Here is a 19,021-nt window from a genome sequence, read left to right as displayed (position 1 = left end):
GGTTGGGACCCTCACTTTGTGAAGACTGTGTGTTGATTGGCTGTGCACCGACCTCTACACATTAAAAAAAAAATGTCTTCTGATCTGGCATGAGATTTCAACATGGCCCTGGAATTAGCATCACTGTGTAAAGGTTCTTCACAGGTAATAGATCCTGAATCATTGCTCCCTCTTAACATGAGTTCTTGTTGGCCACAAATGACAATAGTTGGCAGAAGTTTATGTTTTCTTCTGCCTTCTTCTTATTTCCTTTCTCATGACAATGGGTTATATCAAGACACTCTCCACTTTGAATTGGCAAGCACAAGTTGTTCTGATGGTATTCTGTTTTCTGGGGCCTATTGAAGACTCCTATAGCAGTTTTTCCATTGCACAATGGAGCCATGGGGACACAATGGGTTTAACGCTTGTGCCGGCTGAACTGCTGTCCTGAAGGTCAGCAGTTTCAATCAGCGAGATGGGGTGAGTTCCTATCTGTCAGCCCCAGCTTCCCATGTGGGAACATGAGAGCAGCCTCCCACATGATGGTAACACATCTGGGCATCCCCTGGGCAATGTCTTTGTAGATGCCAGATTCCCTCACATCAGAAGCAGCTTGCAGTATATTATCAATTCGCTTATGACATGGTTTAAAAAAATCGCACAAATGGTTTAGCAACCCATGCACCAAGCTTTTGATGACCACTTTTGCCCCCACCTTCTCCTCCAAATACCACATCATACTTACAGCACGCACCTTGTACATGAAGTGAGTAGGCCAACCAGGGAAATCTGCTGAACTATTTGGGTTAGAAACTTAGATGCCTCTTCTTATCTATAGGAAATACACATCCTGGCAATGGAGTCTGTGGATTTTGCATTGATAGAGCTTTCACTTGGTCATCAGAAACAGTCTTGTTCATATAAAGTCCAAGGTCTGACAATGGCACAGCTTCTTCTCATTGCTCCAGTTCCATGGTTTCTTTGGCAGGATTTGGATTAGATGAACCAGTGGGAGACACCTTAATTTTCACCTGCAATCCAGGTCAAAACCCCACTCACCCCCAGCCCCTACCTTAGGCTTTGCCTGTCGGCTTCAGGTAGATCAACTTGGTCACTTTCACTATGTCAGCTATTGCTGCTATTGCAATGTAAATTGGTAGAAAGGTAGGTAATGACAGTGTGAACAATCAAAATTTGATTGAAATAGTGCTTTTGTTTCTCATATACTTGGCATGGGTTAACCAGTTAAAATTCATGTATGAACTAGGGTTTTTTTACCTGAAAAATTGGGGGGGGGGGGTGATTTGAACCCCTAAGCCACCCCCTTGGCTACAAGCTTGCTCACAGTCCCTTTCTGCATTGGCATCTCCTTCTCTTGCATAGTACACACAATAGTGTGTCTATGAGAGATTAGGTTGCTGTGAGTTTTCTGGGGTTGTATGGCCATGTTCCAGAAGCATTCTTTCATTTATTTATTTTACTGACATTTCGCCTGCATCTATGACAGGCATCCTCAGAGGTAATGAGGTCTGTTGGAAACTAGGCAAGTGGGGTTTATATATATCTGGGGATGTTCAGGGTGGGAGAAAGAACTCTTGTCTGTTTGAGGAAGGTGTGAATGTTGTAATTGGCCACCTTGATTATCATTGAAAAGCCTTTCAGCTTCAAGGTCTGGCTGCTTCCTGCCTGGGGGAATAATAATAATAATAAATAATAATATTAATAATAATAATAATAATAACTTTATTTATATACCGCTCTAGTTCCCCGAAAGGACTCAGGGCAGTTTCCAACATAGGTAAAACATTCAATTACCAATACAAAACATATGACACAAACCATAATAGAACATTGACATAATTACTATGACACAACATACTCATACAAATTTAAAACTGGTTTAATATTGATCCAATGGGTGAAGTTCAACTACCAATGGACAAGATTCCAGGGAGGGCCTACTAGACACTATGAGAGGCTCGGCCAGGGCTAGTGCAACAAGTACCATACTGATAGAGGTGGGTAAGGTGCAAGCTGATGGGTAAAGTGCAAACTGGGTTTCTCGATCTCACAGCCTGTTGAGCTGCTATAAGAGGGTTAGACTAGTCCAATGATGTGTGATAGGGCCGGGGAAGTGAGTAAAGTCAAAGCAGGGCCCTAGCCAGTGGCCAGGGTGGGATCTAGAGCTAATCATTTTCGAAGGCTGGTTGGAACCACCAGGTTTTCAGGTCCCAGGGGAAAAAAGGATAGTGACAGGGCTTGCCTTATCTCCTTGGGGAGGGTGTTCCAAAGGTGGGGGCCACCATCGAGAAGGCCTTCTCCCTTGTCCCCACCAATTGTGTTTGAGACAGTGATGGGACTGAGAGGAGGGCCTCCTTGGAGGATCTAAGAGTCTGCATTGATAAGTAGGGGGAGATCAGTAGCTGCCCCTGACTGATTCATACTGTGTCCAATTCTGGGCACCGCAATTGAAGGGAGATGTTGACAAGCTGGAAAGTGTCCAGAGGAGGGCGACTAAAATGATCAAGTATCTGGAGAACAAGCCCTATGAGGAGCGGCTTAAAGAGCTGGGCATGTTTAGCAGGCAGAAGAGAAGGCTGAAAGGAGACATGATAGTCATGAATAAATATGTGAGGGGAAGTCATAGGGAGGAGGGAGCAAGCTTGTTTTCTGCTGTCCTGGAGACTAGGATGCGGAACAATGACTTCAAACTACAGGAAAGGAGATTCCACCTGAACATTAGGAAGAACTCACTGTGAGAGCTGTTCGGTAGTGGAACTCCTGCCCCGGAGTGTGGTTGAGGCTGGAGGCTTTTAAGCAGAGGTTGGATGGCCATGTGTTAGGGGTGATTTTTCCAGCTTCTTGGCAGGGGCTTGGACTTGATGGCCCATGAGGTCCAACTCTTTGATTCTATTCTATGTCTGGAATTCCCCTGTCTTCTGAGTGTTGTTCTTTATTTACTGTCCTGATTTTAGAGTTTTTTTTAATACTGGTAACCAGATTATGTTCATTTTCACGGTTTCCTCCTTTCTGTTGGAATTGTCCACATGCTTGTGGGTTTCTTTACTATCCTGAGTTTAGAGTTTTTTTAATACTGGTAGCCAGATTGTGTTCATTTTCCTCCTTTCTGTTGGAATTGTCCACATGCTTGTGGGTTTCTCCTTGAGAGACTGATTCAGCACCACTGCCATTGTTCTCACACAGGTAAAGGAGACGAAGGCAGTCTTTTCCGCCTTTTCTGGACCCCTCTTTTCTTTATCTTGAACGTGAAGCGGGCGCCTTCAAGAGCAGCAAAGGACTCAAGGCATATCTATCCTTCTTGCCTCTTTTCGCCTCCCACTCCCCAGCTTGAAGACCTCCCCTCGCTCTCTTCTCTTTCCTTCCAAGCTTCTTCTTCTCCTCCTCGGGCGGGCGCGCGCTCCTCGGAAAGCCAGCCTGGAGCCGGCGCGAGGCTCTCTCGCGCGCTCTCTCTCTCCAGCAACTGAGGCGCGCTCCCGCCGCTGCTAATCCCCCTTTCGCTCCACGCACGCACGTATAGGCGCGCGCTGGAGTGGTTGTGCGTGCGTGTGCGCGCGCGGGCGGGCGAGCTCGCGAGCAGTCTCGCTCCTCGACGGCGGGAGCGAATTCTGAGAGGAAGCCTCTCTCTGTCTCTCTCTCTCTCTCTGTGTGTCTCTGTCCAGAGATGCGCTCCGGGAGGCGGCGGCTCCTGCCAGGCTCCCGTGCAGGTTCCTCCTGCTGAAAGGCGCCCCTTTCTCTTCTCCTCACTCACACTCCTCGAAAGCTGAGCCCTTCCCTTGGTGAGAGGAAACGGGGACTTGAAGAAAGCCAGCCGGAGCAGAAGAGGGGGACAGCTCTCCCTCCCCAGGCGGTGTGGAAATGCCCGCCCTTCGGCCCTCGCTCCTCGCTGCCCTCCAGCTCTGCTGCCTCTGCCGGATAGGTGAGTGGGAAAGAGACCACAATTGACCCCTTCCCTTAGCCGCTCCTCATGGGCTTCCAAACCGTTTGGGTGAGGCAACTTTGCCCTCTCCGTGCCTTCTGCCCCATTCTGTCCATGGTCCCCTTTGGTTCTGAGAAGGAAACTTCTCCTGTAGAGCCCCAGGAAAGGGCTAGAGAGACCTGTTGTGGCCCAAAAGGCACCTGTTATTTCCAGTCTTAGAGTTGGAAGAGATCCCAATAGCCATCCAGTCCATCCTCATTCTACCAGGCAGGGGAATGGAATCAAAGCACTCCCAACAGATGGCTGTCCACTGCCCAGCCTCTGTTTAAAAACGTCCCCAGAAGGAGACTCCACATCTTCCACTGCTGGACAGTGTCTTCAGCAAGGTCTTCCTAATGTTTAATAATACAGTAGAGTCCCACTTATCCAACATAAACGGGCCAGCAGAACGTTGGATAAGCGAATATGTTGGATAATAAGGAGGCTTTAAGGAAAAGCCCATTAAACCTCAAATTAGGTTATGATTTTTCAAATTAAGTACCAAAACATCATTTTATACAACAAATTTGACAGAAAAAGTAGTTCAATAAGCAGTAATGCTATGTAGTAATTAATGTATTTACGAATTTAGCACCAAAATATCACGATATATTGAAAACATTGACTACAAAAATGCGTTGGATAATGCAGAATGTTGGATAAGCGAGTGTTCATCAGTGAGACTCTACTATATATGCTGTCAAAGGCTTTCATGGCCAGATTCACTGGGTTGTTGTGCATTTTCCAGGCTGTATGGCCATATTCCAGAAGCATTCTCTCCTGACGTTTTGATGGCAGGCATCCTCACATGAGGTCCCTCACAACCTCACAAACTCCGAGGATGCCTGCCATAGATGTGGGTGAAACGCCAGGAGATAATGCTTCTGGAACATGGCCATACAGCCTGGAAAGTGCACAACAACTCATATAATAATATGCTTTATTTATATTCTGTTCTATCTCCCCGAGCTGGTTACAGCCACATATATGGCAAACATTCAATGCTGTTATACAGTTGACAAAGACAGAGCAGTACAGGCTTCCCTCGTTTTTTACCCATCTCCGGCATCTGGAGGCTTTGCTCATCTCAGCCATGGGGAGGTGCTGTTGCTCCATTCTTCCACACCAAGGAGCTTTGCTGTTCATAAACGCCTTCGTGATTGGACCACCAGGATGTTTTTCAGGGGCGCTTTTTTCCTCCCCGCTAAAAGCAGTACCTATTTATCTACTCACATTGCTGTTTTCAAACTGCTAAATACGCAGAAGATAGGCTGACAGCAGGAGCTCACCCCACCTGCAGTTTGAACTGCTGACCTTCGGGTTGGCAAGATCTTCTGTATCTGGTGGTTAACCTGCTGTGCTGTGTTTAAGTGGAATCTCTTATCCTGCACTTTGAAGCCATTGCTCTGTGTCATAGAGCACACAACCCCCCTGTTACGCCAGCTCCGCTGGTTGCCAATCTACTACCGAGCACAATTCAAACTGCTGGCTTTAGCCTAGAAAGCCCTAAACGGTCTTGGCCCAGTTTACCTGTCTGAATGTATCTTCCTCTATGATCCACCTTGGAGGTTAAGATCATCGTGTGAGGCCCTGCTCTCGGTCCCATTACCTTCACAAGCGTGACTGGTGTGGATGAGAGACAGGGCCTTCTTGCTGGTGGCTCTTTGTCTGTGAAATTTCCGCCCCAGTGAAATCAGATCAGATCTCTCCCTCCTGACCTTCAGGAAAAAACTGAAGGCATGGCTGTGGGACCAAGCATTCAACCAGTAATTTGAAGCAGTGCAATAATGATAATCAATTAATGCAACAAATGGACAGGTCTTGGACTACGATTTGAATTTGCATGATTTGAATTTTAATAATCAATGTTTTAATTGTATGGATTTTAATTGTATCTGTTTCTTTTCGAATTTATATGTGTTGGCATCAAATTGTTGTTCGGGGTGAGAAGGGCAGGGTACAAATGTGGTAAATAAATAATAATAAATAAATAAATAGAGCCACAGAAAACAAACTTGTTCCCCTCCTCAATGTGATATCTTTTGAAATATTTAAACCAATATTTCATAGAATAATCGAGTTAGAAGAGACCACATGGGTCATCTAATCCAACCCCCTGCCATACAGGAAAAGCACAATCAAAGTAACAAAGTATGTAAATCATGACACCCCCCCCCCCACACACACACACAAAACCTTCTTTTCTCCAAGCTAAAAAGACACAGTTCCCTAACCCACTTCTCACAGGGCTTGGCTTTGATCATTTTGACCCTTTTTTTCTGGACACATTCCTTTAGGTGAGAGCCTCTTCTAAAACCAGGCATGTGTCTTGAAGCCAGGCAAGCCAGCTCCTCCCCCTTCTGGACCAAAGGGTTGGGGACGAGGTTTATCCCTTCTCGGTCTCTCTGCTGCAAAATACATTGATTTGGAAATGCCTCATGCTCCAACCCTCCTTGCTGAGGGGCATTGCTCTGAACCAAGGGAGTTCCCCAAGACACAGGAAAGCAGGGGTGGGTGGATAGTATTTCAGCCATTCTCTTCTGAAACACTCCCCTCGGAGTCCCTGCACACATGACCAAAGGGAGGGAGTCGGAGAATGAGAAATCGCCTACAGTCCAACAGGCATCGACCTGCCTCTATGGGGTGTTGGATGGCACTGCGTGTTCAGGCAGTTAGGTGCTGGGCTCTACCCCAAGGATATCTCTTCCCACTAAAATGCAAGATTAGGGATGGGGTGGCAGAGGTTGGGAAGCCATTCAATGGCTGAGGGGGTTCCTCAGACTAATGACATCACATAGATTTCTATGTGTAAGGAGAAAATCATATCCTCACTGATCAATGCATTCAGTTCGGGACTCATGAATCCAGACTTGATTTTTCCTCCTTGTCAGTTCAGCTTACATAATCAAATTAATATCGAATGTGTTCACTTGCATATTAGTGTGCCCGTCCCTCCTGTTTAATTTTGCCATGACTTTAAAACAGGCTTCTGAGTAAAACCAATATTGTGTTAAAGAGTCAGATTGCTAAATACCAATGTGATAAACATCAATCACCAAACAAAACGATTGTATGCGACATACAATCGCGGCTATTACATTACAGTACTAGCATCTGCCAAAGAGAGAGGAACATATTGTTTCTACTACTGTGAGAATAAAGATTTACTGCAGTCATTTATATCTAAGTCCCAGTTTTACAACCGATAAAGTAGATATTAACCTATATTTGTATCCAATAGGTGGTGCTGCTTTTAGTACATTAAACCTTTGTTAAACAGGAGGATCAGTGTCATACTTGATCTTTGCAAGAAATTATTATAATGTGATTTATTGAACATGTAAAATTAACTTGATGTTTCATTTTGAAGACTGCTAGAAGGGGTTGGTTTATAAATAAAGATGAACTAAAGGTTCAGTAGAGGTTACCCTGAAATGACACGAACAATGCAATGGCATTCTTAGTTGTGTTGTGTTGTGGTTGCTATTGTGCACTTCCCCTTAAAACGTTGCAAATAAGATTGTTTCAATAGAAAATGGTTGTCTTATCCAAAGCACCAATAAATATTATCTAAATGTCTGTTAGTAGAAATCTTTAATTGGTAAACTCAGTTTCAGCTGGAATTTGCTTGTTTCTTGACAGCAAGTAACATTTTCATAGCTCCTGGAATGGCTGAAAGCAATATGCATTGTTTATATTACTCAATTTTATAATGTTGTTCCTGCTTTTGGGGTAACTGTATTATAATTTTTTTTGTAACAAGGCATAAGTGAGAACCACAATGTTTAGTTTTATATATATTTTCAAAACAATTTTTTTAAAAAGACAGTGTGATCTTTTAATGTGTGGTGCAATGGTTTGAACATTGGACCAGGACATTGGGAGCCCAGGGTTCAAATTCCTTATTGGCCATGAAAACCTACTAAGTGATCTTGGACAAGCCATACACTCTCAGCTTCAGAGGAAGGTAGTAGAAACCCTCTTCTGAACAAATTCTTCCATGAAAGCCTTGGAATTGGTTCACTTTAGAATTGCCACAAGTCAGAAATAACTCGAAGACACAAAAACAACAATATCTGAATGCTTAGATATGCTTGATATGCAAAGGGGTACAATTAAATGAATAAGAACAAAAGTTAAATTCACATATTAGATATGAGATTAGGTGTTACTTGGTTGTATCCCTCCGAATCATCGTTCTTAACTATGAAGTAGAGAAACATAAGTTACTTAGTCTAAATGGTAGTGTATTGCTTAACTTATGGAGCCACACTACTTCTTTATTCAGTTATGTAATAATTCTTATGCATGAATACACTTGTTTCATAAAGAGTAAGTGGACAGAACATATTGTAAAGAACAGAAATAACTTTCTAGCCTTGCAAGAAATATTTTAATGCAAATATTAAGACCAAAATAGTGCTCAATTCAGAAAGTATTGCAGAATGTCATGGTACAGTCTAACTAGACTATCAATGTTAGTGTTTATTTGGAGGTGTCTTAATAGATGTAAATGCTTGTTATCTAGGTCTATTTCCTATGCAATATTCACATTTTGAATAACCTCATTTTTAAATTTTTATTTACTTTATTTATATCCTATCTTTCTCACTAAAGAAGTGTTTTTTTTTGTATTTGGACATACAAATTACTACATAATCCTAGCATCCATGTGTCATGAGGATGATTCTTGTGGTTTGTATTAGCATTGGAAGCTGGTAGCTTCCATGTCAATGGGGTGAGGAATCTCAACTTTAAAGGACCTATCAAATGTATTGAAGTTATTTTGGGTTCAGCACTTTGGATAGCTACATTACATTTGGAGTAAAGCCCACCACACCAATATGGAAGTTATTATTCATGGTTACGTAGTATTGTGAATTGATGCATATCATCTGCCACCTCCTACTGCAGACTTAATTTATGTTTCATTCTTGTAATGTTGGTTGTTTTGATATAACAGAATTTCACCACATTTAATGTGTTTGTATATGATCTTGCTGTTGTACCTGCTTGGTCTTCTGCATAATCTCTGTCTCTTGAACACATCACCTGTTTCCTATTTATGACTAACAACAACTCCATGTTTAATTTTCTTCATCAAAACCATTGCAGCATATTTAATGAATTAAGACCAAATAAAAATGAAGGGCAAGGAACACTTTGAACCAGGCAAAAATGATATATTTAGAGGCCAAAAATGATATAAATGGCATGATAGGTTCTATTCATAAATAGTTATAAGTTTGTCTAGAAAAGATTAATGTCGAATAATATTTCATAACTTGGTGAGCTCTAGGGACCTGTACAGTTTATTTAAATCCAAACAACTGAAATATTACTTAAACTTATAACAGCTTTTAATAAAAGTGGTGTTCAGGCATTATAAATACAGAAGGGAGCAGTCTAGTTTTCACTTTTTACCATATTATGATAATTTTTCATGAGGCAATTTATAGTCTTTAGTGAAAAATATTTACTTCTATTTAGATGCATTTGCTACATTATACAAAAAATTAAAAATTCATGGTGATCATATTGTAGTGAATCGACACAGCTGTTTATTCTCATCTCTCAGTATTCTCAAAAATATTAGACTCACTTGCAGTTTAATCCACAACATAGTTAAGCCAAAAGGTTGAATTTCAGACAGTTTAAATACAATTACTTCAATTGGACCAAACTGGACTTAAATAGCAGTTGATGCCTTTGTGTCTGATGAAATTCTACTGGAGATGGCATGATTACTGGGAAGTAATTAGTTTGAGTACTGTCGTCCTAACAAGTCTTGTTTTCCTTCTTTCTTGTACTTGTCACTTCAATGGTCAGTTCCCACTGTGGCTGCTCTAATTAGGAATTTAAGGGTGAGAAGGTTCAGCTCTCTTGCTGACAGTTTCAATTCCTCTTGATACAGTGTTTTTCCTTTCAAGTCGGCATGTCTCAGTTGATCCCGGAACTTCAGTGTCCAAACTAAGGGATTTATTCTTACCATTTATGGGTTAGTATGATCACTATGCTTATAAACTCCTCCATTCATTAGGACAGGTAGCTGTTCAAATATGTCAAGAAGACCCAACTCAACTAGAAGGAAGTCTTTAAAGCTTAACAATAAACACCACTTCAGTATTTGGTGATATGTAGATCATTCTTCCAAAAAAAAGTATATAGTACTTTCATCTCTGAAAGTTTTTGAAGCATTTTGTACCTGTGAACTCTCTTCATTACTTGTTTGATACAATATAGATTTTTTTCTGAAGACTGAGAGGCTAGGTCTCTAAATTAGAGGGCCAATCACAAAAATGTTGGAATGGAAACACTTTTAAAAGATTTTGATATGGCTTCCTTTTCCACCCAGTAATCATAAAAGCATCTGTATTCGCTCTCTACATCTGTCAAAATCATAAAGTCGTCTTAAGGAAAGTGTTTGCCCCACCTCTCATCTGTGCATGTCAGAGTTATTTATTTAATTAGTTACAATTATATTTCCATAGCACCAGTGTGGTTTAGTGGTTTGAGTATTGGATCTTGGAGACTGGGATTAGAATCTCCGCTTTGATATGGAAATCTAATAGGCAAGACACTCTCTTTCAGAATCAGAGAAAGGCAATAGCAACCCCTCTCTGAACAAATCTTGCCAAGAAAACACCATGATATGTTTGACTTAAGGTTGCCATAACTTGGAAAAGGCACATTACAACAAAATACACATGTTTATATATTTGCTATTGATTTCTGATGTTTAGATTAAGACTATAACATTAGGAACAGCATCTTGTGCAGAAGAAAATGCATGAAAGCAGCTGTGCACATGAAGGTTATTATGCCAGTACTGTGGTTGTGTTTACACATATTCAAACAATGAACTAATCAGGTTGGAGTTAATTGCATAAATTAGGATTCCATGAAGTGAATTTAAATTGGTTTATACCATTCCTGTACTCTTGATACTCTGACTATTAGATGTCTTCTCCCAAATAGTAGCTACTCCATATAAAATTAGTAGCTACTTCGTATAAAATTATCCACACGAGATGCTGACTGACTTAACAATGATTGAGAATTTCCAAAGCACTTGCAGATGTTTATGGTCTTCAGATAGTGGTCACAATAGTATAAAAATCATCACACGGCTTTTCCTATATATACTCAGAGCAACTCAAATGCATTATATTAATTATACTTACTTCATTGAGTTGTTTGGTATTATCCCCAGTGCATGAACAGAAGACCTTGGGCTAAGAGAGCATAACTTACCTAAGACTACCTACTGGGTTTGTGGTATAATTAAATATATAATGGGTTATTTCCCTATTTCAGAGCTTTTTCTAATAATCACTAAGTCAGTTCAAAAATAAGCTGAACTATTGTCAGGAGGTCCTTGCCTTTGGTACTTTGCTGTGGGTTCCACTTTCCCATTCTAGGAACATGTACCACAGTCCACATAGCTGTAGCAATCCATGTGATAGATCACCTTAGACCCCATTGCAATATATAGGCCTCCAGATATTGTAAATGTTATCATCCCAGTAAGCATGGTCAATAGTGAGAGACGATTGAAGTATTTGTTCAACAACAAAATGTTGTTAGAATTGCCATGCATTCAGCAACTTCTTTGTTCACCTAAATTATGAGTAGAAAGTAACAGGTATAAAATTAATATTTATTTCAGTGACATTTTATTTTAATTCACGTGATGCTTATAAACAATATCCAATAATACCTACAGTAAAGCCCCCAAAATCTACCTGTTCATGTCTAATCAGACATGAGCTCTCATGAATTAAATGCCACTTATTCCCAGGTAACAATGAATAGGATTATAGCCTAAAACTGCACCAAAGTTCTTTCTGGTATTTGCCTTGATCCTAGCCTTAGTATCAAATATGATAGTATGCCCACTACTTTAAAAAAACCTCACAGAGGCAAAGGTCAAATATGATCAAGTTTTTTTCATGGAATACTTTCTCAAATAAGACCAATATCTTAAGAAATATGTGAGACTGTGATTTACCAGCCTGTCTCAGAAGCAGTATGGGGTGTGGTGTCTATCAAACCAATGTAAAGTTTCACAATGTTGAACTCTATGTAATGTAAAATGTTGTATAAATAGGGTTGTGTGTCTATTCAGGTGACCAATTAGCAGTACGTATAGGTAAACCATGTAATGTTGGCAATATAGCAGATGACAGATGGAGCTTTGCATCCTGAAACTAGGATCCACTTCATCAAGCGCATGAAATGTTATCCTAAATTGGCAGGTATACATGTGAATATAAAGAAAAATGTAAATTATGAAGTAAGAAGAAAATAAAATCCAAAAGTAAGACAGTGACAAGTGAATTTTACTTTAAATATAATTGTAACAATTATTATCATTACTATTTGCATAGCACTGTTGATGATAATGCAAATATGTTGGCATTTCTAATTAAACCAAGAGTGTTTATACTTCCACTTTTGTGTGGATTTTTTTTTAATTGGAGGGAACACTTCTCTAGGAATCTCTAGATCTTTTTTGGCAACTCTGTGGTCTACTCCCACATGATATTGGCCATAGAGTCACCCCGGAGTATCTAAAGATTAATAGAGAGAACATATAAATCATATCTAAATAATCAAATCTACAAAAGTTAAACACATAAATATGGAGGGCTGGCTGTAGTATAAAAACTATTATTTCAATGCAAACTGCAATATAAGTAATACATTGAATGTCTTGATACAGTCAGCACTGTATTTTATTGGAAGTAAATATTCCATATAGTGGCATGTACCACAGCTATATGTATGTGGCTATTCTGATGCTGTAATCCAACTGGAATGCCCATTAACAGTTTGCAGCACATCTAAGCCAAGAAAGCATGTAGCTCAGCTTGACACATCCCCCCCATGGGGAGAAATATTTAAATTAGAGATATGGTCTAACTGTTCATCTCTCTCTAGACCAGCAGTCCTCAAACTAAGGCATATGGGCTGGATGCTGCCCTCCAAGGTCATTTTCCAGGCCCTCAGCCTAAACTTTAGATGGAGGGTTGCCCTAAGTCTGGAATGACTTGAAGGCACACAGCAATAACAATCCTAATCAACTTGACTATCTCATCAGCCAAAAGCAGGCCCACACTTACTGTTGAAATACTAGTACATTTATGTTGGTTAAAATTGTTATTCATTTTAAATATTGTATTGTGCTTTCCTATTTTTTGCACTGCAAATAACACATGTGCAGTGAGCATTACAAATTCATTCAGGGTTTTTTTTTTCAAACTATAGTCCAGCCCCCCAACAGTTTGAGGGGCCATGAACCAGCCCTCAGCTTGAAAAATGTGAGGTCTCCTGCTCTAGACCATAAGTAAGCCTGTGCTATCATTTCATCTTTCTTTTTGGCAATACTGTATATGTATTCTTTTTTTAGCAGTGGATAAGTGGCCACTCAATGAACATTTCACATAGGTGCTAAACACAGCCCTAACATCTAGGTCTACCAGATATCTCCAACTTGGGACTCCTAGAGCTAGCATTCCCCAAACTAGATTTGCTGAGAAACCAGGGTCAAGCTATTCTGACCCACTATGGGTCAGACAGGTACCCCTATGGCTGCTGTGGAGGTGGGAGGGAGTCCCAGCTGCTCAGAAGCACTGAATGCAGTTCACCCTACTGAATGGCCATCCTCTCCCATCTTCCATGTTGCAGAGGTCTCTGGGCATGACATGGATCCTATTAGTCTGCCATCATCTGTAGTGAGATTAATCAGGGTGATGGGATAAGTGAGGGGAAGAAGAGCAATTGTCTCCTCTCCTCTCTCCCCCAATTGCCATGTCACCCCTGCTGACATGATTGGAGGTCATGGGTGACAAGTAGGACCTGGGGACCAGCACAACATGCAGGATGGGAGGGGGCAAGCCCAGGGAACATGAGATGGCAGTGAAAATAATTGCCATCAGTTCCATCTTGGAAACATTCCAAATGCTTATACAACCCCAAAGTCAGGGGATACTTCAAATTCTGAGCCAGAATTCAGTATTTCTCCTGACTTTGGTTAATGCTGGTCAAGGCTATGTTAAGATAGCCTTAGTCCACATTGCCCCAGATTAGCTCCATGCAGCATTTGACAGCCATGGAGCAGATTCAGGCCCATCCCATAGTAAATAGTCAGTATAGATGCTCCCCAGGCTAATATTCCCATAGCAGGGCTTCATACACTCCAGTATCTGCTTATCATAACAAGAAATGCATGAGGCGGAAACAAATAAAGGACTTTGTGATAGCTTTCATGTGGAAAGATTTAAGGTAATGCAGTTGCCAGACGAAAAGCTGATCTAGTGGGATTTTGGGAAGACAAGCTGAAAAGATCTCAGTTGACTGCTGTACTTTTACAGAATTGCCAACTTGGAGCTGTACCAGATCCTGCAATACCAGTACAGCATAGTACCTGTATTGCTGGGGCTCATCTTCTGTCCTGTTGGTTTTTGATTGAAGTGCAGATTAGACACATTCAATGAACATCTAAAATTTAAATCATGGATGGTTAGTGTGTTATCCTCCAGGTATTGTTAGTCTACAATATTTTCAGCTAGCCAAAATAGCATATAGGAAATTTTTATTTGCAGTCCAAAAAGATCAGAAGGGCCACCAGTTCCCTACCTTTCCAAAAGATAAATAAAGCTTGCTCCGTTCCTTAGAAGTAAGAACAAAACAATTGGCAATATATTATGTCTCCATCAGCTTCCTTATCTTTATCAGCAAATGGTAATTAAAGAAATCATAAATTATATTCAGATCACTCTGGATTTATTCTTCATTTATATCTGCAACAAAGCTTTTGGTTTTTTGGATTTTTAAATCTTATAGCTCCCCCCCCCCCGCCCCCCATTTTGATGTAAAGGCAAGATTTATTTTTCTTTCTTGTGTTATTCTATCTTATTTTGTGCCAGTACCTGTCCAGAGTTCAGCCAACAATATGTTTTATAATTTCTGAGAATATAGAAATCTGATAAAGTGCATACTTTGTTTGTTTTACTCTGGAATAGCCAACATTTTCAGTCCCCCCCCCCCCCCCCTTAGGATGCGCATGCTGAGCACACACTTAAACAGGAGTTTCAGTGTAACATCCTATCCATTTCCATAAGGAAAAAAGAATCACCTTCTCATTTCCTTTTCGATTCTCTCTGAAGACTGAACAAGGTATTATCAAGCTAATTTATGCTCTGCTGCTCCATAATTATGATCAAAACGGCTTACAAAGACTATAAAACAAAACTTGAATATAAACATTTCATAGCACTAAATCCTCAACTGCTGAATCATACATTGATATCAACTACTGAAACTACCTTAGTTTTAAAAAGTACAGGATGATAAGGTAGTATGCATAATATCAATCAATATAAGAGCAGCAGAAAATATGATTACATATGCAGTACTTTCAAGAACTCATATAGTCTACATTAAGGGAGTTTACAAATAAAAGTAATGTGAAGGCAGGTTATCTATTCCCCTAGGTTTTCTATTTTTGCAGTTCTCATCTAGGACACCTTCCTTCTCTTACTAAGAAAACCAGCCTCAACCACCATTTATTCCCAACATGCACCAAACGTAATCACAGATTAGCTTCCTTTATAGCTAAAGTCACTGAGGTTCCCACCTCATGCACACACTGGGTAATGAACTAAATAAATATATAAAAAAAGAAGCTGGGTATTTAAGGACTTATACCCACACACTCTATGCCCAAACACATCTATATTATACATCTTTTTTAATAGGCAGTTTGGATAATTCTGATGGACAGCTCCTAGTAATATTAACTAGAAAAACCTGTGTCAATACCCTATAATTATTTATTCAACCACATATTTATTCATATATTTAGGAGCCCTGGGTGGTGCAGTGGGTTAAACCCTTGTTCCGGTAGGACTGCTGACTTGAAGGTTGGGTTTCTGACCTGAAGGTTGCCAGTTCAAATCCAACCCCAGGGACAGTGTGGATGACCTCCCTCTATCAGCTCCAGCTCCATGCGGGGACATGAGAGAAGCCTCCCACAAGGATGGTAAAAACAGCAAAACAACTGGGAATCCCCTGGGCAACGTCCTTGCAGATGGCCGATTTTCTCACACCAGAAGCGACTTGCAGTTTCTCAAGTTGCTCCTGACACAAAAAAAATCCTCACATATTTGAAAGTTAAAGGTGGCTTCATTACTTGTTATTGCTTCATGTATAAATATTTTGGCTCAGAACAGCAAGTCAAAAATATGTGCTACTACATATTTCAGCCCAGTTACAATAGGAAAGAAGCAAATATTGGGGAGCATTTGATGAAATCCACAGAAGAATCTGAAGACACATCTCAAGATGATTTTACATTATGTGATACTATGTAAAATCATCCTTCCACATTTGCAGGTAATTGTTCGAGGATTGCTGTATTCTATACTGCCCTGCATGTGATTGAAAAAAATTATCTTCTCTGTAGGCATTTCATCCAGAACGATTCTTTGGTCAAATTCTGCTGGTCATCCACCATGGAATCATGACATGGAACATAGAAATGCCTAGAAAAGGGTTCTCTCTCTCAGATGAAACAAATGGGCCTATACTTACAGTTTTTCCATTTTCACATAACATAAAATCTTATTTAGATTAGTACATCATCTGCGACCAGTTATCTATTTAGGATCAGGAGGTAGGTCCAGAAATTTCTGAAGTCTGGTTCTGATTTTATGATTTTAGGAGATAATGTATCCTAAAGAAGGCCTTAAGACAGGGGTCCCCAAACTTTTTAAACAGGGTGCCAGTTCACAATCCTTTGGACCGTTGGAGGGCCAGACTATAGTTGGCCACCGAGCAATAATAACAACAACAACAACAGCAATAATAATAATAATAAAGAGGGTTGGAAGAGACCCCTTGGGCCATTGAATCCAATCCCCTTCTGCTTTTGTGCACCGAAAGCACAAGCAAAGCACCCCTGACAGATTGCCTCCCAGCCTCAATGTTAATAATAATAATAATAATAATAATAATAATAATAATAATAATAATAATAATAATAAAGATGGTTGGAAGAGACCTCTTGGGCCATTGAGTCCAACCCCCTTCTGCCTCTGTGCACCAAAAGCAGATGCAAAGCACCCCTGAGAGATGGCCACCCATCCATAATAATAATAATAATAATAATAATAATAATAATAATAATAATAATAATAATAATAATAATAATAGGTTGTAAGAGAAGAAGAGACCCCTTGGGTCATTTAGCCCAATCCCCTTATGCCCTTGTGCCTTGGGGGCCGGATAAATGGCTTCGATGGGCCGCATCCGGCCCCCAGGCCTTAGTTTGGGGACCCCTGCCTTAAGAAGACACAGAAGCTTGAACTTGTTCAGCTATCTTACAAATAAAGGAACCATCTTTTAAGTATCTTGAGATGTATTTTCCGTTTGGCAATCTATTGGTTGCCAACAAATGTTATAAAAGTCCTGTGCTGCTCTAGATAAGATTATGTCAGCATGAATGTTGCCGTGATGTCCACTTCTCTCAGATCAGATGGTGAGGTGGCAAGTAACAACAGTATCCTAGCCCTTGTTGAAATGAGGATCAGTAGCTTGAGGCATTAAGCTAACAGGTAGTTGTTAACTCTTCTAAGAATAGATAAACAGCTAAACCAATGTACATCCAAGCATTTATGTGTGTAGGGGGTATCTTTATGGATCTGGATTTTTTTTACAGCAAATAATTTGATCACTTGAAATACTTTAATGAATTGTGAGATATTAAACTGTTGTGAGGTTGTTTTTTTTTAGTTTCCTTCTTTCACATGTAATGTTTATGGAATATGTTTGTGTGCAGGTACAGTAGAGTCTCACTTATCCAACATAAACGGGCCGGCAGAATGTTGGATAAGCGAATATCTTGGATAATAAGGAGGCATTAAGGAAAAGCCTATTAAACATCAAATTAGGTTATGATTTTACAAATTAAGCATGAAAACATCATGTTATACAACAAATTTGACAGAAAAAGTAGTTTAATACGCAGTAATGCTATGTAATAATTACTGTATTTATGAATTTAGCACCAAAATATCATGATATATTGAAAACATTGACTACAAAAATGTGTTGGATAATCCAGAATGTTGGATAAGTGAGACTCTACTGTAAATAGATACAGATATATTTTAATGAACATTGAACCATTCATGTGTGCTCTCCTTGATAAAATTTTCAGACAGGTATTAGCATAAATATCCTTTAATGTGACTAGCTTTCTGTTGCTTAAGAGGCAGTATCTGTACATTTTAGTATTCCAGCATTCAGTGGAAAGTTTTAATTTGACTTTGGCCATAATGGTTTCCTTTAAGCCTTTAAGTTTTAAGACAGACATTGTCTAGTAAAGCAAACCTCTGGAACACTGTAAATTGAAAAGCTTAAAAGTTCATGTTGAAACTCAATGGAAGGAAGCCATCAGACTTACTTCCTCGGGGCATTTGGACATTCCTTAGGAGAACAGATACAATTTCTTCTTCCCTGTTTCGCCTCAGATGTGTTTTTGATTAATTCACAGGAAAACTCTAAACCATAGTTTTCATGTTAGTGGCATTTCAAACACAGAATGCTGGTTGATCTATGTTTTGGTTTAATTCACTTTTGCAGTTAGCAGTTTGTCTATTTGCTCCCAGGGAGCAACTATTTCTTTTGTGCACATAGTTTCAATACCCTTCAGTTGTGCTGTGTTTGTACATGTGAGCTCACTCACACAGCTTTTTCATTGTCATTTCACCTTACATCTTCTCTATAATGCTAATACAAGATCACAGCAATGTTGAAATATGAAATTGACTTTGGAGTTCCTTCCCTCCTCCCTCTCCCAATCTTGCTTTTACTACACAGTGAACACTTGTGCATGCCCTGGAATTGTGTGAGTTTAACAAGGATGGCCCATAGTTGCCTCCTTTTAAATTGTCGTGGCTTTTCTCTTTCATCCATCCCCCTTTCCCCTTTTTCTTTGGCTTACAGTTCATGAAACTGAGGTCAAAGTATAAAGTAGTTTGTATTCCATTAACTGAG

At 40.0% G+C, this 19,021-nt stretch overlaps 1 protein-coding gene across 4 annotated transcripts in view; it reads left to right on the top strand.

Moving 5' to 3' along the window:
• The first annotated feature begins 3,545 nt into the window (after nucleotides 1-3,545).
• ptprz1 (protein tyrosine phosphatase receptor type Z1) overlaps nucleotides 3,546-19,021 on the top strand; it is a 116,603-nt gene continuing 101,127 nt past the window's right edge. Inside the window, exon 1 of one of the 4 annotated variants that reach the window (XM_062982347.1) lies at nucleotides 3,546-3,919. In XM_062982347.1, coding sequence (XP_062838417.1) covers nucleotides 3,859-3,919 — 61 coding nt within the window. In that variant the 5' untranslated portion in view covers nucleotides 3,546-3,858. The remainder of the gene's footprint in view (nucleotides 3,920-19,021) is intronic. The other 3 variants (XM_062982346.1, XM_062982349.1, XM_062982348.1) reach the window with 3 other exon arrangements.

The sequence above is a fragment of the Anolis carolinensis genome, chromosome 5 (assembly GCF_035594765.1).
Source record: "Anolis carolinensis isolate JA03-04 chromosome 5, rAnoCar3.1.pri, whole genome shotgun sequence".
Lineage (NCBI taxonomy): Eukaryota > Metazoa > Chordata > Lepidosauria > Squamata > Dactyloidae > Anolis > Anolis carolinensis.
This window is presented reverse-complemented; position numbering and strand designations above follow the sequence as displayed.